Source organism: Rana temporaria, chromosome 9, assembly GCF_905171775.1.
Source record: "Rana temporaria chromosome 9, aRanTem1.1, whole genome shotgun sequence".
In the NCBI taxonomy this organism is placed as follows: Eukaryota; Metazoa; Chordata; class Amphibia; order Anura; family Ranidae; genus Rana; species Rana temporaria.
The window spans coordinates 118,107,862-118,127,298 of NC_053497.1; the positions used below are offsets into that span (position 1 = coordinate 118,107,862).

The window sequence follows — 19,437 nt, forward strand, 5'->3', positions numbered from 1 at the left end:
ATTTTTTTTTTTTTTTTCCAATTTTGGGCAAAATAGCCCGTTTTCACAGACAGCGGCGCACATTTATGCCGCCGTAGCGTATCTCCTTTACGCTACGCCGACGCAGCACAGAGAGGCAAGCGCTGAATTCACAAAGCCAGTGCTGCCAAAACTGCGCTGGGTTTCCTAGGCGTTAGCCGGAAGTGGGCGTGAGCCATGCAAATGAGACGTGACCCCATGCAAATGATAGGCCGAGCGCCAGACAGATACGTATAACGAACAGCGCATGCGCCGTCCCGTGGACGCATCCCAGTGCGCATGCTCAGAATCACGTCGGAACTACTCCCTAAGATACGTCGGATCACTGCCTATGGCGTGAACGTAACCTACGCCTAGTCATATTCACGTCCTACGTAAAATACGTTGGCTTGTGTTCCCTGGTGCAGCCCTTTGCATGGATGCTGCTGAGTTACACCTCCTTTATGGGGCATATCTTTACGCCGGACATATGACTTTACGCGCACTGAGTCGGACGGACGTATATTCGTGAATTGGCGTATCTCCCTCATTTGCATATGTGAATAGAAAATCAATGGGAGCGCCAAATACGTCCAGCGTAAATATGCGTCCACTCTACGCCGGCGTAGGCAAGTTACGTCGGTCGGATGAAGCCTGTTTTTAGGCGTATCTTAGTTTGTGGGCCTGGCGCATAGATACGACGGCGCATATTTGCACTTACGCGGCGTATCTGGAGATACGTCGGCGCAAGTGCTTTGTGAATCTGGGCCAATTATTTAAAGCAGATCTTAAAATGAACTTGCTCTCCCCTTCCCTGCCCTCCCCTGCTCCGCCCCATAAATATCCAAAAAAATTTTCCCCTACTTTTTTGTAGAGGTTTTAGGCCCGCCAGCCTAGGCGAATTAACGTCGGTCCCCCAGTGCCTCCATGGATAGATGAAGTACATACCCCAGGAGGTACTGGGAGCACTACAGTCATTCTATTCATTAAAGTAAGTTCACCTTTACGGAAAATCTGTAAGGTGAACTTGCATTGGACCCCCCCAATTCCTACTGTACTGTAGTCCAGCGATTCCCCGCTGTCAGACACCAGGACGCTGCTTTACCAGTCTGGGGATTTGAAATCCCTGTGGCTTAATCTCCTATCTGTACCTCTCTGTGCGTATGGATAGAAGGCATTCTAATTGGTCAGCACTGTCACATGAATGGTGCTGACTAATCAGACTCTGTCTAGACCATCCTGTCGGTGCCTAGAGGAGAAAAATCAAGGAGGATTTCAAATCCCTGGACTGGTGAAGTGGCCCCCCTGTGCCTGACAGTGGGGGATCGTGGGATTCCGGTACAGCGGGAGCGATGGGGAGGGGTGTCCAGTGTAAGTTCACCTTACAGAAAATCTGTAAGGTGAACTTATTATTTTAAAGGAGGGAGAGGGGGCAGGCCTAGTGGCACGTGATCAGGATTCAGTGCCTGAACACGGGAGAGCCAGCTGCCTCCCGATAATGTCACAGGAGAACATGGTGTCGGGAGACCCAATCGGTGGCTGCAGAGGAGTGGCTCTTGGCAAGACCGCGCTGGATACACTGGGTGGATGAGCATCTTAACTGTGAGTAGACCAGCATCAGGTAACCAGGGAATACAATTAATAAAAAAAATAGGGAGAGGGTGAAGTTCCTCTTTATAGGTGATGCCTCTTAAATGCACTAAAACCTTCATCACTGGAAGAACCAAGCAGGGTATCTGCATCTTCTTCCCTACTCCTTCACAGCATTAGATTTATTACTGCCACACATATATAATTTACTTGGTAGTGTTCAACTAGTTTTATATGCTGTTATTGTGCAATTTTGGTGCGTTTTACTACATCTTCTCCATCTTCACAGTAGTTTGTCATAGAGGGTAAAGTATTTCACTTATCTGTCTGGTGTCCCCTTGGCTGTGTACCGAGATTTGTGAATCAAGCAGATTGACATATAGGGTGGTCACCTGTTTTCTCTCCCACAGGAAGTGGACGCCTTGCTAGGTGAGAATGAGATGCTGCAGGGAAAGCTGCACAGTCAGGAGGATGACTTCCGGTTACAGAATAGCACGCTAATGCAGGAATTGTCTAAGGTAAGTAGACATGGACTTTCTGTGCTTATTTGTGTGTTTTTTTTTTTTTTTTCTTGCTCTTTTTACACATTTTCTTTACGGGTTTGCAGCTCTGCTCCCAAATTGAGCAGCTGGAGGTTGAAAACCAGCAGTTGAAAGAGGAAAGTCGCTCTCCAGATGGCATCCCCGGAATTACAGAAGGTGAAATAAGACGACTACAGGCGGAGAATACAGCACTACAGAGGACAATTGGATGTATGAAATACAGAGCATAATTCTCTATGAATTTAACTTTTTAATTGCATGCAAGTGTTCAGTTCAGATGGGAACTGTGGTTAGTTTGCACCTTTATTCTGACTTTTTAAGGGATGTTAAGCTTAAGGTGGTTCTAAATTATTTTTTATTTTTTTTCCCCCCCGCTATACAATCTCTGCATTAAGTAAAAAAAAATCCACATTTCCTATCTTGCCAAATCCTATCCCTAAACACTACTCTAGCTCTGTCTCAGGCTTCCACACCACTTCCCTCCCTTCATGCTTTCTCTGGAGAAACTGAGGGCAGTGGAGCCATGGGCTTCTGCTGCTGTAAAAAAAAAAAACTCCTGTGAAGAAGGAGCAGGGACGTGATTTACCTGCGTGGTATTGCAGCGTATTACAGGGTATTGTGTATTGCAGAGTGCACAGTATGGGGCAGGGATGGCTGAGCACGGAGGAATGGGGCACTGCTGCTGCCTCCGCTCTCTCCCCTCTCCTCTCACACTGTACCGATCGGTACAGAGAGGGGAGGAAGGATGACGCCGTTTTTTTTTACAAGTGATCGCTCCCTCATTGGACGGAGCGATCACGTAGTAAATGGCCGCTATCAGCGGCAATTTACCGCGATCCGCCGGGTCTTCTAGACCCGGCAGTCACGGATGATTCCGGGAGCGCGGCGGAGCAAGATTCTGTGAGGACGTCCATAGACGTCCTCCCAGAATAACTCGACCGCGCTGTAGCCGTCTTTCGGCTATGACGCGGTCGTCAAGAGGTTAAATCAAATCTGTACTTTGACGAAGGAGAGTAAAGTAGACTTTCCGCTGTTTGCCCCGGGCTCTCCCGTCACACCGGGAGACCCGATCGACCAGCCGACACGTCCACCGTTTGGCCAGAAACCCAAACGAAGCCAGAATTGGCTTTGATCAGGTCTCGGATATGGTAACGCGGAAGCAACTTGATCACTTTTAATGACACCGGTTTACTGGCATCCTCAAGGCGTGGGTTTTTGAAAATCAAAATGATTTAAAAATGCAGATCTTGGCATTTTGAATGCTCACAAGTGCAGATCCCTCCATAAAGAGTACTTGTCACGTTTATTCTCTAGGGCCTCAGCCCTAATGTTTTGTGGGTTCAAATTAATTTTCTAGCAAAAAATTTAACAGATTTTCACATGTCAACAAAAAGTGCCAGAAAATGCTTTGTCTTAAACTGGCTAGAGTAACATTGAGCTTACGCAGGGTTATCCTTCCTCCAATCCTAGCAGCTGAATGGAGCGGTGATGAAAGTAATGTAAAGTGAAAATGGTGCTGCTGGGAGACAAGGCATTAAAGCAAACTGGTATGTTTGGCATAGGCAAAGCACAGGTTTTCTTTAAATTGAAAGAAACTGACCGCTGTAAACAAAAGTAGGCACATAAAAGTATTTTGACATATATTCTTTTGAGGTGTTCAAAGGGCATTGAGTTTTGAGGTGCTGTAATATTTAAATCAGATTTGTGTTGCTGCATACAGGCTTAGGCCTGCCCCAGGATAAATGTCTCCCAATTGGTTGATAAGAACACTTGTCAGAGTTTAGGACTAATAGGAAGGCAGAAGGAACAGAGTTGAGTTCAACTTTAGGAAGTAAAATTTTAATTTGTTTTATGATCTTGCTCTTAAAGTCATTTCTAGGTGCGTATTTGTTTCATGGCAGTTTCACCATGTTCTTTGTAAATACATGTATATGACTGTATCAATATGTTTGTGTGATTTTATTTTTATTATTTTTGTTTTGCTTTTTTTCGCACTTACCCTGAGCCCTTTCTGTCACTGTCCTATATATTTTCTGTTGTTCTGTAGTGAGCATGGGTTGCCCTTCTACTTTTAATCCCAGTCTCTGTTTTTCAGCACTTCATGAGCGTCATGAAAAGCAGATTGCCTCCCTAACAGGTCAAGAATCTCAAGAAAATGGACTTCAAGGGACAGAGACAGGGGATAAAGTGCCAGTCACAGAACTTGATGGACAGGTTTCACAAGATCAGGTGACCTATAATATTCACCTTCCAATACTATCCACTATACTACTACTACTAATAGTTTAGCGATAGATCTGTGGGACATATTGTCCATCACTTTACACAATACAGGTCAATCTCAAATGAAACAGAGGGTCATATGTGATGGAAATAATCTTTAAGGGCCACTCCTACGTTATTCCATAAAATAAATATTGCACTTTGTTTTGACTTTTGTAATTTGCAACATTTTATCTCAGACAAGGGGGCCTGAAACCATTTCTCAAATAAGATTTCCTGGTATGGATGTTTTTATTCATAGTGGTTTAGCTTGGACCATTGTGACTACCAGGCCAATGTAGACACCACAACTCTTGTGATCTCCAGTTGATTGGAGTTCCATGCTGATCTGCTTTCCTGCTGCATTCTGACCACAGGAGGGCAGCCGCTCTGTATGTGTTATTTTTCTGAATTAATACAAAATGTTCTCTGATTGGACAAGTTGGAAAGACAGGTCGTGATGTCAGTCTTCACTTTGTTCAGTCAGAGAACCCTATGCATTCATTCAGAAATTGCAGCGCATTTTATGAATGGTGCCAGTGTCGAGCAGCCAATCTCTTGTTTTCATAATGTAAAGGGCTGGGCAGCCACTAAGCACGGGTCCCAGAAGAAAGAGAAGATCACTGGAGTAGCATTGTCTACTTCAGTGATTTTTCAGCTTCCGGGTGCATTGGCCATGTTTGGTATACACATAGAAGAAAAAAGGAAATGGTGGCACTTGCCTGCATAAAATAGTAGTTTTATTTCAGATCTATTAACTAAAGCCACAGGAAATGTGCGTGCAGGCTGTGTCCTAATTTTTAATGGATCTGAAATAAAACTACTATTTTATGCAGGCAAATGCCACCATTTCCTTTTTTTTTCTTCTACTTGCTTTGGTTGTGGACCAAGGCTGGCACCCAGCAATTTCTACAGCAGGGGAGATCTCATAATTCACCTGGAGCGGTGCAACTTTTGTGTGTTTTTTTTTTTTTATGGTATACACATAGTTACATTGGTCCAGCTTAGACCAATGAAACTATGTATAAAACATCCATTCCTGGAATTCCTCATTAAAGTGTTGTGCTGCAAACTTATACAGGAAGTACTTATCAATTGGAGAATAGCTGGAGCCTCTTTCAGCCTTGTTTGGATATATGGTTCTGCTTCAGATTAAGAGCCCCAGTTGATAAAAGACTCATATTCTGTAAACCTAATTTTTGTCAGCTATTTCCTGGATCGCAATAGGACAGTTATTTAATGTCTGCCTGTTTTTCAGGATGGTGAGCCACCAAGGAACTGGCAGTCAAGAGGGGATAATCTTCAAGGTCGGTGCACTTAAATGCAAAACATCCTATAGGTCCTGTGCCTGTGGGCTGCAGTAGTTCTAGTAATGTCATAATTTGTCTCTAGTAACTGCTAGCACTTCCTCTATAGATGTATTTCAGGGGTGCCCAACCAGTGGCCCACGGAGCCCTCGGATGGTCCGCAACCTCCTGCTCTGGGATGGCAGGTCGGCAAGCCCAGGTCATGGGTTGCCAACTCGGCATTGCAGAGCATTAGCATTGTGAATGTAGCTGGCAGTAGAGGAAGCAAGCAGCTGCGGAGCAGAGCCGCATAGGCCGATGCTTCCTGTATAGCGCTGGCTCCTGTCACAGGCGGAGTGATGCCAAATGCACTCCGCTTGGAACAGCAACAGCCTCCAAAACCTGAATGGAAGACTGTAATTAAAGGTTAGTTTAATACTAAAATCACGGTATATATAGGCGGATATCTATTCTACAGTGGTTACTGGGCTGCTTTCAAGCTAATGAGCAGGTGCAGAGCAGTGCACCTTCGGGTTACCGGCCCTAGACTTCGGTTATTACCTGTTGGTTTGGTTCTTTTTCTGAAAGCGCACTTTAACTCCTGAATGCAGGAGTTAAAAGTGCATCACACCAGTAGAATATAATGGCAAAAGAAAAGAGACGCGTAGTTAGAAATGGGGCTGCTAGTAATTGAGGAAAAGCACACCACCCTCTAGTGAAATAATAAAACAAAAATTGCAGCGCTAATGAATAGCACACAAAACAACCAATGATCAACAATGTCAGTGCAAAAATAATCCTCTTCGAAGTGATAAGTCAATCATAAGTTTATCTAATCATATGATAGTCCATATCAGTGGCGGCTGGTGCTCAAAATTTTTGGGGGGGCGCAAACGAAAAAAAAAATAATTGCAGCCTCACTGTGCCCATCACATGCAGCCACTGTGCCATCAAACGCAGCCACTGTGCCATGCCACCAAATGCAGCCACTGTGCCATCAATTGTCACCACTGTGCCATGCCATCAAACAGCAACTGTGCCATCAATTGTCACCACTGTGCCATGCCATCAAACGCAGCCACTGTGCCATCAATTGTCGCCACTGTGCCATGCCATCAAACGCAGCCACTGTGCCATCAATTGTCACCACTGTGCCATGCCATCAAACACAGCAACTGTGCCATCAATTGTCACCACTGTGCCATGCCATCAAACACAGAAACTGTGCCATCAATTGTCACCACTGTGCCATGCCATCAAACAGCAACTGTGCCATCAATTGTCACCACTGTGCCATGCCATCAAACGCAACCACTGTGCCATCAATTGTCACCACTGTGCCATGCCATCAAACGCAGCCACTGTGCCATCAATTGTCACCACTGTGCCATGCAACACAGCAACTGTGCCATCAATTGTCACCACTGTGCCATGCCATCAAACGCAGCCACTGTGCCATCAATTGTCACCACTGTGCCATACCATCAAACGCAGTCACTGTGCCATCAATTGTCACCACTGTGCCATGCCATCAAACGCAGCCACTGTGCCCCTCAACTGTTGCCACTGTGCCAATTGTCACCACTGTGCCCCATGATGCCACTGTGCCCATTGTCACCACTGTGCCCCATGATGCCACTGTGCCCATTGTCACCACTGTGCCCCATGATACCACTGTGCCCATTGTCACCACTGTGCCCCATGATGCCACTGTGCCCATTGTCACCACTGTGCCCCATGATGCCACTGTGCCCATTGTCACTCACCACTGTGCCCCATGATGCCACTGTGCCAATTGTCACCTCTGTGCCCTTTGTCACCACTGTGCCCCATGATGCCACTGTGCCAATTGTCACCTCTGTGCCCTTTGTCACCACTGTGCCCCATGATGTCACTGTGCTCCTTTCCCTGTAAAAAGCACTTAACTGAGGATTCCATGTGCTCCCTCGATGTCTTCTGCCGCTGTGGTGAAGCTTCAGCCAATCAGGTTCCTGATAACCAGAATCCGGGAACCTGATTGGCTGAAACGGCCGTTTGTCTGATACAATGAGCGCAGATTGCCTGCGCTCAGAGTATAGACAGCTGAGAGCCGGAGAAAAGCCCATCAGAGCCGCTGGCTTTGATAGGCAGTTCCCCTCAGCCAACCAGCTGCCGCTATTCGGGTAACCGGCGTCCCGCATCCGGTTATCTGAATAGACCAGGCAGCGCTGGCAACCAACAATAACATACATTTGTGCATTTATGCACGAATGTGTGTTATTTGCGAATGGGGGTGGCGCTGCAGCGCCCTCTATAGACGGCCGCCAGAACTGCGGCTAAAATGTCAAAATGACATTTTAGCCGAATAAAAGTTCTTAAAGGGCCCGTTTTTTTTTTTTTTTTTTTTTTTGTGACTGTGGGAGGGGGGGGCGGCGCCCGTGCGTCCCTATGGACGGGCCGCCACTGGTCCATATATGAACCACTTCAGGAAGGATTTAGCCCCTTAATGACCAGGCCATTTTTTGTAATACGGCATTGCGTCGCTAAAACTGACATGCGCGGTTGTGTGACGTTGTACCCGAGCAAAATTTATGTCATTTTTTTCCCCACAAATTTGAGCTATAAATAAAAAACAAATTTTTGTAAAAAATATATATATATTTTTTTTTTACTTTCTGCTATAATACATATCCCCCAAAAATAAAAATGTATCGGTTTAGGCCAATATGTATTCCGCTACATACTTTTGGTAAAAAAAACACAATAAGCGTATATTGATTGGTTTGCGCAAAAGTTATAGCGTCTACAAAATAGGGGAAAGATTTAGGGACTGTTTATCTTTTCATTGTTTTTACTAGTAATGGCGGCAATCTGCGGTTTTTAGCGGGATTGCGGCAGACAAATCTGACCCCAAGTGACACCAATACAGTGATCAGGTTTTCTAACTGTCAGGGGGACAGACTGACTGTGAGTATAAAGAGATCTCTCTCTCTCATTAGGACACTTAACTGTCCTGGAATCCAGCGATGTCGGCGCCCCAGCTGATGTTTCCATCAGCACTCAAGTGCTGCCGCCGCCATTTATGGTAGGGGTTCCCTACTGCGTATGCGCGAAGCGCGCTACGATTTATGAATGGTCTGGAGGAAGCAGGAGGGAGGTCAAACTTCTGAGTGATCTCTCGGAAGTGGGGATGGGTACCTGTCAAAAAACTTTTGGGTGGAACGCTGCTTTAAGTGTACCTTCTAGGGGAGCCCTCTGTTGCTGATAAATGGTTGGGTCTCATTTCCTCCATAAAGTAAAATGCAAAAGGAAAAAACTTTTGGTGCAGTAAGAAAAGTGAATGTTCGAGGCGAGTAGGGAAGGGACGAACCTACAAAAACCATGCAGCACTCCAACGTCCCCATATGCAGTGCAAACTCGCCAGACAAAATACAATGACACACCAAATGATAATCCAATGTGCCCACCAATGAGTATGCGGATAAATCGCAGCGCTGTTACCAATCTCTGCAAATTCTCAAGATCTCCTCGATTGATATTGGAGGACATTCAGAATAACACTCACATGCAAACACTACTTGACAATCACGGCTGGCTTCTGTCAGACCGGGTACCAAACACGTGAGCTGAATGTCGGACGGTTTTATTGAACCGCCCAGTGTCACCTGACATTCGGCCCGTGTGTACGGGGCTTTATTAAACAAGCTGAAGCTAATTGGCTACCATGCACAAGTGCACCAGATTTTGGACTCTCCAGTTTTAGTAAATCAACCCCATAGTATTCTCTGCACTAATGCTGTTTATAATGGGTTAGGAAGATCTTGTTCATGATGGTCATAGCTTGAGATGCTTACGGGTGTAATTTCTGTTTCCTTTCAGGCATAACACTTGAACTAGAAACGCAGACGGAGGAGAATAAGTTGTTAAAGGCAAAGATACTCACATTACAGGTCTGTGATGGTCAAATGCAAAAGATTTAAACTGTATATTGGGATGTCTGTAGCTGAAGGAGTAGTTGCTGGTTGCAGGAATGTCCCTCTGAGTAAGAAGGTGATTTGCCTCTGGTTTCCCCGCTAGATCTTATTGTATTGGCTTACCATTAACGTTTGTGAAAAATAACAATAGGAAAATAGGCCTAGAATGTTATAGGCAAGGCCTGATGTTTTTTCCACTGTATGTATATGAAGCAATTAATTATTTGATTCCCTGCAGATTTTGTAAGTTTGCCCACTGAAAAAGAAATGAAAGGTCTATAATTGTTATCATAGGTGTATTTTAAATGATGGAGACAAAATATCGACTAAAAATCCAGAAAAAAACATGATACAAATGTTATAAATTGAGTTGCAGTTCAATGAGTAAAATAAGTATTTGATCCACTACCAACCAACAACAATTCTGGCTCCCACAGACTGACTACATTATGTGCTCATGTGGTACACAGATCAGTCCTGTCAATTTTTAGGGTCCTTTCACACTAGCGGACCGTTCGTCCGCTCATTACAAGTCCGTTAACAGACTTGTAATGAATCCCTATGGGATCGCGTCCGTTAGCGGATGGAGCATCCGCTAGCGTCCGCGTCAGTCGGGATCCGCTTTCCCGAACGGAAGAAACCCTATTTTTCTTCCGTTCGGCGGGACGGACCGGATGCAGACGGACAGACGGTCCGTCTGCATCCGGTCCCCCACTGTGTGCGGGGACCGCCCTATCCGCCGACAGCTCAGCGGGGATCCCCGCTGAGCTTTGGCGGACACACGGAGCGGACCCAGAAACGGTCTGCTCCGTGTGAAAGAGCCCTAAGAAGGTGTTCCTAACAACAACTCGTTATGTGTATAAAAGACACCTGTCCACAGAATCTTTCTTCCATTCAAACTTCACCTTCATAAAAAAGACCAAAGAGCTTATGAAACTGGATACAGCTAGTGCCAACCCTACATATACTGTATATCACAAAAGTGAGTACACCCCTCACATTTTTGTAAATATTTTATTCTATCTTTTCATGTGACAACACTGAAGAAATGACACTTTGCTACAATGTAAAGTAGTGAGTGTACAGCTTGTATAACAGTGTAAATTTGCTGTCCCCTCAAAATAACTCAACACACAGCCATTAATGTCTAAACCGCTGGCAACAGCGAGTACACCCCTAAGTGAAAATGTCCAAATTGGGCCCAATTAACCATTTTACCTCCCCGATGTTATGTGACTCATTGGTGTTACAGGGTCTCAGGTGTGCTAAATTTGGTGTTATCGCTCTCACGCTCTCATACTGGTCACTGGAAGTTCCTCATGGCAAAGAACTCTCTCAGGATCTGAAAAAAATAGTTGTTGCTCTACATAAAGATGGCATAGACCAGTGATGGCGAACCTTGGCACCCCAGATGTTTTGGAACTGCATTTCCCACGATGCTCATGCACTCTGCAGTGTAATTAAGCATCATTTGGTGATACCAAATTGGTATCATCGAAAAAACACACACAAACATCAATATATAAATGGCCCTGTGGACAAGAAGGCAGAGTCAATATCCCGTAACCTATACACTGTAGTAGGTTCAGCAGTGCGCCCAACCATAGTTGGGGAGTGGGCAAAGTTACTGCTCAATGGGTTACAAACACATCACGCTTCCACCCACGAGGTAGCCCTAGCGGAACAGCTGGTACAGGGCCTAAAATGTATGTGTGAATCAGCCTTGGACACTACTGATGCTGCTAGCCAGAGCTTCTGCTCAGGCTGTGGTGTTATGCCGTCTACTAGGGTTGAAGATTTGGTCGGCGGGCCAAGCTTCCAAGAAGGCCCTAATGGACCTGCCCTTAAAGGCGATAGACTCTTTGGAGCTTGCCTGGATGGCATTATTAAGGATGCCACAGGAGGTAAGAGCTACTTGCTCCCACAGACCTATAAGGGGAAGGAGCCACGTCGGCGACAGGGGCCCTTCTTGCCACACCCAAGCGTTTTTTTTTCGACCGCCCAGCACTGCGGGAAGAAAACCACAGGCCAATAAAACGCTTGCTCAGGGACAGAGACGTCCCTGGTTTCGCAAACCCAACAAACCCCTTAACAAGACCACGTCCGCATGAGTGTGCGCCCCCACCCATCCCTCGGGTGAGGGGACGTCTTCGCGAATTCATGACCCGCTCGGGTTCCCGACCGGTGGGTTTGCGAGGTAGTCTCATCGGGGTACAAGATAGAGCTCCTATCTTGCCCACCAAACAGATTTTTCCCCTCCAACCTCCAGCTACTACCGGCTCCTCGGACCTGCTGCAACGCGGGGGGGGGGGGGGGGGGGGTTATCCCTGTCCTAATACAGGATCGGTTTCAGGGGTTTCACTCCAATCTGTTCATTGTACCAAAGAAGGAGGGCGTTCGTCCTATCCTGGACCTCTGGGCCCTCAATTGCTTTGTGAAGGTACAAGGATTCCGGAGGGCATCAATCCGCTCTGTCATTACTACCCTCCAGCCGGGGAACTTCTGGTATCCATGGACATCAGGGATGCCTAGCTACATGTTCCCATATGCACAAAGCATCAGAAACTTCTGCGCCTTTCGGTCGGGGAAGACCAATATTAATTTGTGGTTGCCCCCTTTGGCCTGGCATCGGCACCAAGGGTGTTCACCAAGGTGATTGCCTCAATTCTCGCCCTACTAAGACAACGTGGCATCGCTGTCGTGGGCTACTTGGACGACCTGCTTCTGAGGGCTGCTTCAGCCTCAGAATTAGAGGTGAGCGTGTCTATAACTCGGCCCCTCAGACACTTGGGTGGCTACTGAACATTCAGAAGTCAGTAATGGTAGCGACTCAAGGCCTAGTGTATCTGGGATTGATTCTGAACTCCTCAGAGGCAAAGGTTTGCTTCCCTGTGGAAAAGATGCAGACCTCCGGGCTGCGGTGCGGTAGTTGACATCCCAGAAGGGTCGTCACTCTGCTTTTGCATGTGAGTCCCGGGCCTCATTCGAGGCGGTACCATAGGCGCTATCTCATACGCGTATGCTACAGAAGGTAGATTCTGTCCAGATAGGACTAGTGCCCATCATCCCATGATTATCAGATCCGGATGAGCCACTTGGTCAGGCCCTCCCTGGCGTGGTGGTTGACCACCCCGGCACTTCTGTCCGGGAAGTCGTTCCTTCCTTATTACTGGATAGTCATCACGACGGACGCCAGCCTTAGCGGTGGGGGAGTCTGGGGGGTTCAGTCGACCCAGGGTCGCTGGTCTCCAGAAGACTCCCATTTTCCGATCAAGGTCCTGGAACTTCAGGCGATCAGGCTGTACCTCTCCACATGATAAGAGGCTACGAGGGCGTCCAGTCAGGATCCAGTCGGACAAACGCCACGGCGGTGGCATATGTCAACCATCAAGGAGGAACAAGTAGCTCGGCTGCAGCGTCAGACGTTGCTGACATCCTAAGGTGGACAGAAAGGAGCATACCGGCACTGTCGGCCTTATACATTCTGGGTGTGGAAAACTGGCAGGTAGACTACCTGTGTTGCCAGATGCTGGACCAAGGAGAATGGTCTCTGCACCCGGAGGTGTTTCAGCTCATTTGCCCAAGAGGGGGCACGCCAGACGTAGATCTCCTGGCGTCTCGACTCAATCGGAAGGTATTGAGGTTTGTGGCCAGGTCAAGTGACCCATGGACGGATGCGACAGACGCGTTAGTGGCGCCGTGGAGTCAGTACCGGCTAATCTATGCCCTCCCTCCTCTAAAGCTCCTGCCTCTTATGCTTGGCAGAGTGGAGGCAGACGGGATTCCTATGATCCTAATTGCTCCGGATTGGCCTCAGCGTCCATGGTACGCCGATCTAGTGCGGCTAGTAGCAGACGTCCCTTGGCGTCTACTGCTGAGAGAGGACCGGCTGTTACAAGGTCCCATAATGCATCCTGCTTTACAGTCGCTGGCCTAACGGCATGGCTATTAAAAGCCAGGTACTGAGAGACCGGAGCCTGCCGGATTCTGTGATTCCTACCATAAGAAAGGCAAGGAAGTTAACCTCTAGGATTTATTATCGCACTTGGAGAGCTTACTTGGCCTCTTTGCGAGGAAATGAAGAGGAATCCACGGACTTATTGGTTAAGGGACAGATATCTGCCCTGGCTGTTTTTCTTTCAGCGACCCCTGGCGACTCGCTCTCTAGTGAGAACATCTCTACAGGGGGATCGGCAGGTGGCCCCTTCGGTCCATCGTCCACAACCTCCGTGGGGATTTGAATAGCAGACGCACCTTGGCGTCTACCGATACAAGAGAATCTGCTGTCGCAAGGTCCCATAGGTCATCCTGCCTTACAGTCAATGGCTTAACGCCATGACCTCTAGGTGCCTCAGAACCACTGTTTGAGAACATTAGGGAAGTTCCCTTGTTGACACTTTCTCAGAAAGTGGTCCTTTTGGTGGCTGTTATGTCAGCTAGGACGGGTTCTGAGCTGGCAGCCTTGTCATGAAAGGCTGTCTATCTGATCTTCCACAAGGATAAGATGGTGCTGCATTCAGCCTTAGATTCTTCCTAAGGTAATTTCGACCTTTCATCTCAAGGAAGACATTGTACTGCCATACTTGTGTCCTCATCCGTCGAATCCTAAGGAGACGACGTGGCATTCCTCGGACGCTGTCCGAGCTCCGAGAATATACTTGTCTGTTACAGCTCCGTTCCGGAGTTCAGACTCACTGTTTCAGTGGCTGGTCCCAAGAAGGGCCCATCGGTCTCTTCGGTCGCTTACGCCATAAAGGGTCAGGCGCCTCCCTATCACGATGCATTCGACCAGGGCAATGGTGCCTCTTGGGGTTTCTGACATCAAGTGTCTGTTTCCCAGGTGTGTAAGGCAGCGACCTGGTCGCCCGGTCACACTTTCACTAAACTTTACAAGTTGAGGTGAGTGCATCTTCGGATGCTTCTTCGGCCGCAAAGTTTTGCAGGTGGCTGTTTAGAGTTACAACTCCTCAGTTGAAGAGCTCTGTTTGGGGTGAAGTTTAATTTTTTTACTGTTCCCACCCCTCATTTTGACACTGCTTTGGGACGTCCCACTAAGTCAAGATTAAGGCTGTGTCCGTCCATGAACGAAAGAGAAAATAGGATTTAATGCTCACCGTAAAATCTCTTTCTCTGAGTTCATGGACGAACACAGCACCCTCCCCTCCTTTTTATGTTTGTACTACTTTTTGACGAACTGATCTGCGAGATGCAGAGAGAGGGGTTACACCTAGAGGGCCCGCCCCCTGGGTGGGGCTATAGGGTGTGTATGATAAGTTAACCTTTTAGATATGTTTCTGCCTAGTCAACTCCTAATAGAAGGCTAATACCCACTAAGTCAAGATTAAGGCTGTGTCCGTCCATGAACTTGGAGAAAGAGATTTTACGGTGAGCATAAAATCCTATTTTTTGTTATTGAGTTATATATTACTATATGCCACATTTTTACTTTTGTGTGTGTCTTGCACACAAAAAGTTCAACAAAAAGCATCTTAAAAAAAAAAAAAAAACTGAGGCCGCAGACTTTGTGAAAATTAATATTTTGTGTCATTCTCAAAACTTTTGGCCACGGCTGTAGTATGGTGTATTTTAGTAATTTCATTGTGCCTTCAGTGTTGGCTTTCCTTGTATGTTTCACAGTATATTTGTTACTTACACAGGGTGATCGCTCACGGCTACAAGAAGAAAATATAAAGGTAAAAGAAATCGACAAACTTTTAAAACAAACATCTCTTTTGCCAATGCAAGGTGACTCTTCAGGTTCTTTTTTATTGGTTTCTGCCCAAAAAACATTTTTTTTTGCTTTTTGCACCCCTGTCTCTCTACTCATCTGCCATGAGTGAGAAAATTAGACCCTGGGTAAGCTTCCGAGTAGCTCTAGTCTGAGCTTACACAGGGCTGAGTTCTTTCTCCCTGCCCTATGCATAGTGATGGCTGAACCACCGAACACCAGTGCTGTCATGTGTGGAAAAAGTGGGAGAACCTCTATACCCAGAAGCTCTCAGAATTTTCTTTGCCAAGTATGTGGGGGACAGAGAAATAGTGGGTTTTGTACTGTTGGAATTTGGGGTTATTAAAGTGAAGTTCTTTCTTTATCTGCATGGGAAAGACACCGATTTGTGTAACAAACTAATCTTTTACCCCTCACCTACTAAATGCCCAAGTACTGGGGGCAAAAAACATCCCCTCCTATTCTCCAGTGGTTTCACACCAAAGATTCAATTTGTCTTAAGAAAGTTATTACTCACACCTTACAAGAAACTCCAAAAAGGCAAACCAAGGTATGGGCCTGTTGGTTTGAGTTCAAAGCCTCTGCTCAATGTTTGGAGATTATTTCTAATACTGATATCTCGGAAGAACCTCTAGACACCACCTTGCTAACCCAGTCTGTTTGTATTAGTCGACCATTCTGCACCCCCTCTCTTCCCTTCCCCCTGCTTCTTATTTGCCATCTACATTATTATCCTCTCTCCTTTTTCCACCTATTCTTTTTCTTCTTTTCTTTTGGGTACATATCGATGCCACATCCATTACGTTGTCTGGTACTAGCATGTGTTCATGTCCTTCACAAAATTAGACTTTTATCTCACTGCGGAAACTGGACTTTATTAGACCAACATTGCTATACCTTATTTGTAGTTTAGACTGCTTCTTGGTCTTTTTTTTTTTTTTCTTTATTTCATTTTGCACAATGCCTTCGTCTTGTGTATGTTTTTGTTATTTTTAAAACTTAATAAAAAGAATTAAAACAATTATACAACACTTGAAGCTGTGCTGGTACAACACCAACCCACATCTGAGACCACACTAGGCCCAAAAAACACATACAGCAGTTTACGCCTAACTAACATAGTCCAACTGACTATACAGTCTTTTGTATGTTTTTTTTTAAAAAAATGATTTAAATAAAAAACATATTAAACACAAAAATAAAATTAAAAATCTCCAGTGGGTTTTATTACCCTTTTTATCTTTATCCTATCTGTCAGATGTGGAAGTTGTAATCATTTTGTTCTTCTAACAGGTATCAGAAAAGCTGAAGAAGAAACATGACAGGTAAGTCAGCACTGAATTGGGGAGCAGGTCACATCAGAGGGGCTATATAATGTTTTGAATTTGGTACAGTAAGCAAATGTATCCCCAATGCATATTAGCAAGCAATTATATCTTTCATATGCAAAATCACTGATTAATTATCTTTAATGCCCAAAAACCTACACTGATAAAAATTTGAATGCTGCTATTGCTGTCCTGTCTTTCCAAAAATGCTAGTTGCTTTCTTGTCACACTTATTTGTTGGCTTTGACATTGTCCAGGTCACTGACCTTGGAACATGTATGTTATTTTCAGATTGAAGTTGCCAGCCTCCTATATATTTTTCTCAGTGCAAGCTTCCTTTACAAAGCCCTCATAGCAAATCCTATAAGAAGGATAACCTTAAAGCAGGGGGTCGGCTATCCGTTGACTGCCGACAGGTGATGGGTAGATCGCGAACATGTCCCAGTGTTGCCGACCTGGGCAGGGGCACGCTCACCCAAATCTGGTTTGCAGAGACAGCCCCACCCCTTGTATACGTGCGGCTGCGGGGCGGAGAAAGCCGATGAAATAGCTTGGGGGGGGTTTCAGGCTCTTCTCCAGACATGCCCCAGCTCTTCCTCAATCCCCATGGATTGCTTCCTCTGATCCAAAGGGCTTGTGGGTTATACCAGGTGGGAAGGTGAGAGAGAATTGGCAGCAGGGATCAGTGCCAGGACATGTAGGTTTGCCACTGCATCTTGCCTGTGCCACTCTGAATAAAAAAACATCTTTTGTGCCCTCCTGATGCCCCAGCACAATGCCCTCAGGACACCACACTTCTCCTAATGCCCCAGTACCATTCCCTCCTGATACCACAGTACCATACCCTCCTAACACCCCAGCTCTCCTGATCCCTCCCAATACCATACTTTCCTGTTCTTATCTTCCAGTACCATGCCCCCTTTGGACCCCCCCCCCATACTGTGCCCTCTTAATTTCCCAGTGCCATACCCTCCAGTACCGTACTCTCTTGACCCCCCCTGCACTATGCCCTCCTGACCCCCACTGCACCGTACCCTTCTGATCCCCCAATGGCATGTCACCTGACCACCTATACCTTGCCCTCCTGGCTCCAGCTCTACAAACTAGTGACCTCTGTACATTGCTTTACATCCTCCTGACCTCCGTACATTGCGCTACTGCCTACTGCCCTCTGTACGCTGCCCTACATCCTACTGAGCCCTTTACACTGCCCTACATACTACTTGGACTGGCCATAAATCAGAGCAGATAAGTCCTGAAACTAGTCAAGAAAATCAGCCTGCAGTACCAGATGTTCTGCTTTCATGATGAACTCTGGCATGAGACTTGTGGGGTGACCAATTGCTCCCCAGGCATGAAAACAATGTGAATGCAGAGTTTCTCACTGAAGCTAAGTTTTAGGCCCCTTTCACACATGCGGATCCCGTGAGGATCTGCTTTTAAACATCCGCTTGCTCAGCGGGGATCGCTCCGTTGATCCCCGCTGAGCCGGCAGCCGACAGGTCTGTCTCTGCACATTGTCAGATCTCTGCTTTCCCCTATGGGGGATCGGATGAAAACGAACCGTCTGTTCGTTTTCATCCAATCCGCCAGACGGATGCAAAATAGGGTTTGCATCAGTCACATTTTAGCAGAGAGGATCGGGGCTGATCGAGTGTCAGCGGACATGTCACCGCTGACATCTGATGCTCCATAGAGGTATATGGAGCGCCTGTTCAGATCCGCCTGAAAATACTGACAGGCGGATCTGAAAGGTTCACATGTGTGAAAGGGGCCTTAAGGTAGGCTAAGGTTATATTTTTACAGCGACCTTATTTTTTGTAGATTATTCTAGGTTTTCTTTATGACGGCTTTACTTTTTTTTATTTGGGGCTTGCTAGGTAATTTCTTTAAAAAAAAAAGGAGTGGAACCCCCAGTGATTTTTGATCTCCTCAATGTTGTCCAGGTAGATCGACCTCTCATAAAATGCAAAAGATCTCCACTCACAGCATGTCCTTTTTAATTATGTTATGTACCTCTTTCTCTTAAAGCTACCTGCGGCTGCAGACTGACAAGGAGGCTCTGTACAATGACAGCAGGTGAGTAGTGATTTACTTTTTCCTGTGGAGCAGAGGACTTCCCGCTATGCTTGCTGACATTATACTGCTTTCAAACAAGGACAAAAATTGAGGAGATTCAGCAGAGGAAAGAGGAAGATTTGAAAGCCCTGACGTTAAAAAACCAGAAGCTTCAGCAGGATCTGCAAGGTGCTCAGCAGGTATGTGTCAGCAACAATGCCTTGCATTAAGATTTTGTAGTATTGTTTTTTTAGGCATTCATCCTGCAAATTAGTTGGCAGGCAGTTCAATTACATCAATAATCTCTTTTGCTTTCAATTTGACAGTTTATTATCGGTGGTATTGCATGCGTCGCAATTTTATCCTTTAGGCACTATCGGATCTTTCTTTCTTTCTTTCTTTCTTTCTTTCTTTCTTTCTTTCTTTCTTTCTTTAATGGGACAGAGTGGCTATTACACAAGGCTATAGACCGTAATATCACACTGGTCCACTTTAATGGGGCCTCACAACTTTCTGGCCCCTTAGTTACATCTCTCCTGCAGGACTCTGCTTATGCTGCACCTAGTAATAGTCTCTGTGAACAGTGATGGCCAGTGGGCTATACTGCAGCAAAATCCCAACTTCAGCCAAAACTTACCGGTACTTTGTTTTCTTACTAAGGAGTTTTCGCCTTCTTCCTGTAAGGACAAGAAT

At 46.1% G+C, this 19,437-nt stretch overlaps 1 protein-coding gene across 2 annotated transcripts in view; it reads left to right on the forward strand.

Annotated features, from left to right (window-relative positions):
* GRIPAP1 (GRIP1 associated protein 1) overlaps window positions 1-19,437 on the forward strand; it is a 149,483-nt gene that overhangs the window by 10,053 nt on the left and 119,993 nt on the right. For both annotated transcript variants that reach the window (XM_040324268.1, XM_040324269.1), the window contains exons 5-13: window positions 1,998-2,105; window positions 2,195-2,339; window positions 4,225-4,358; window positions 5,650-5,698; window positions 9,536-9,606; window positions 15,288-15,323; window positions 16,652-16,683; window positions 18,718-18,765; window positions 18,845-18,944. In XM_040324268.1, the coding sequence (XP_040180202.1) occupies window positions 1,998-2,105; window positions 2,195-2,339; window positions 4,225-4,358; window positions 5,650-5,698; window positions 9,536-9,606; window positions 15,288-15,323; window positions 16,652-16,683; window positions 18,718-18,765; window positions 18,845-18,944 (723 nt within the window). The remainder of the gene's footprint in view (window positions 1-1,997; window positions 2,106-2,194; window positions 2,340-4,224; window positions 4,359-5,649; window positions 5,699-9,535; window positions 9,607-15,287; window positions 15,324-16,651; window positions 16,684-18,717; window positions 18,766-18,844; window positions 18,945-19,437) is intronic.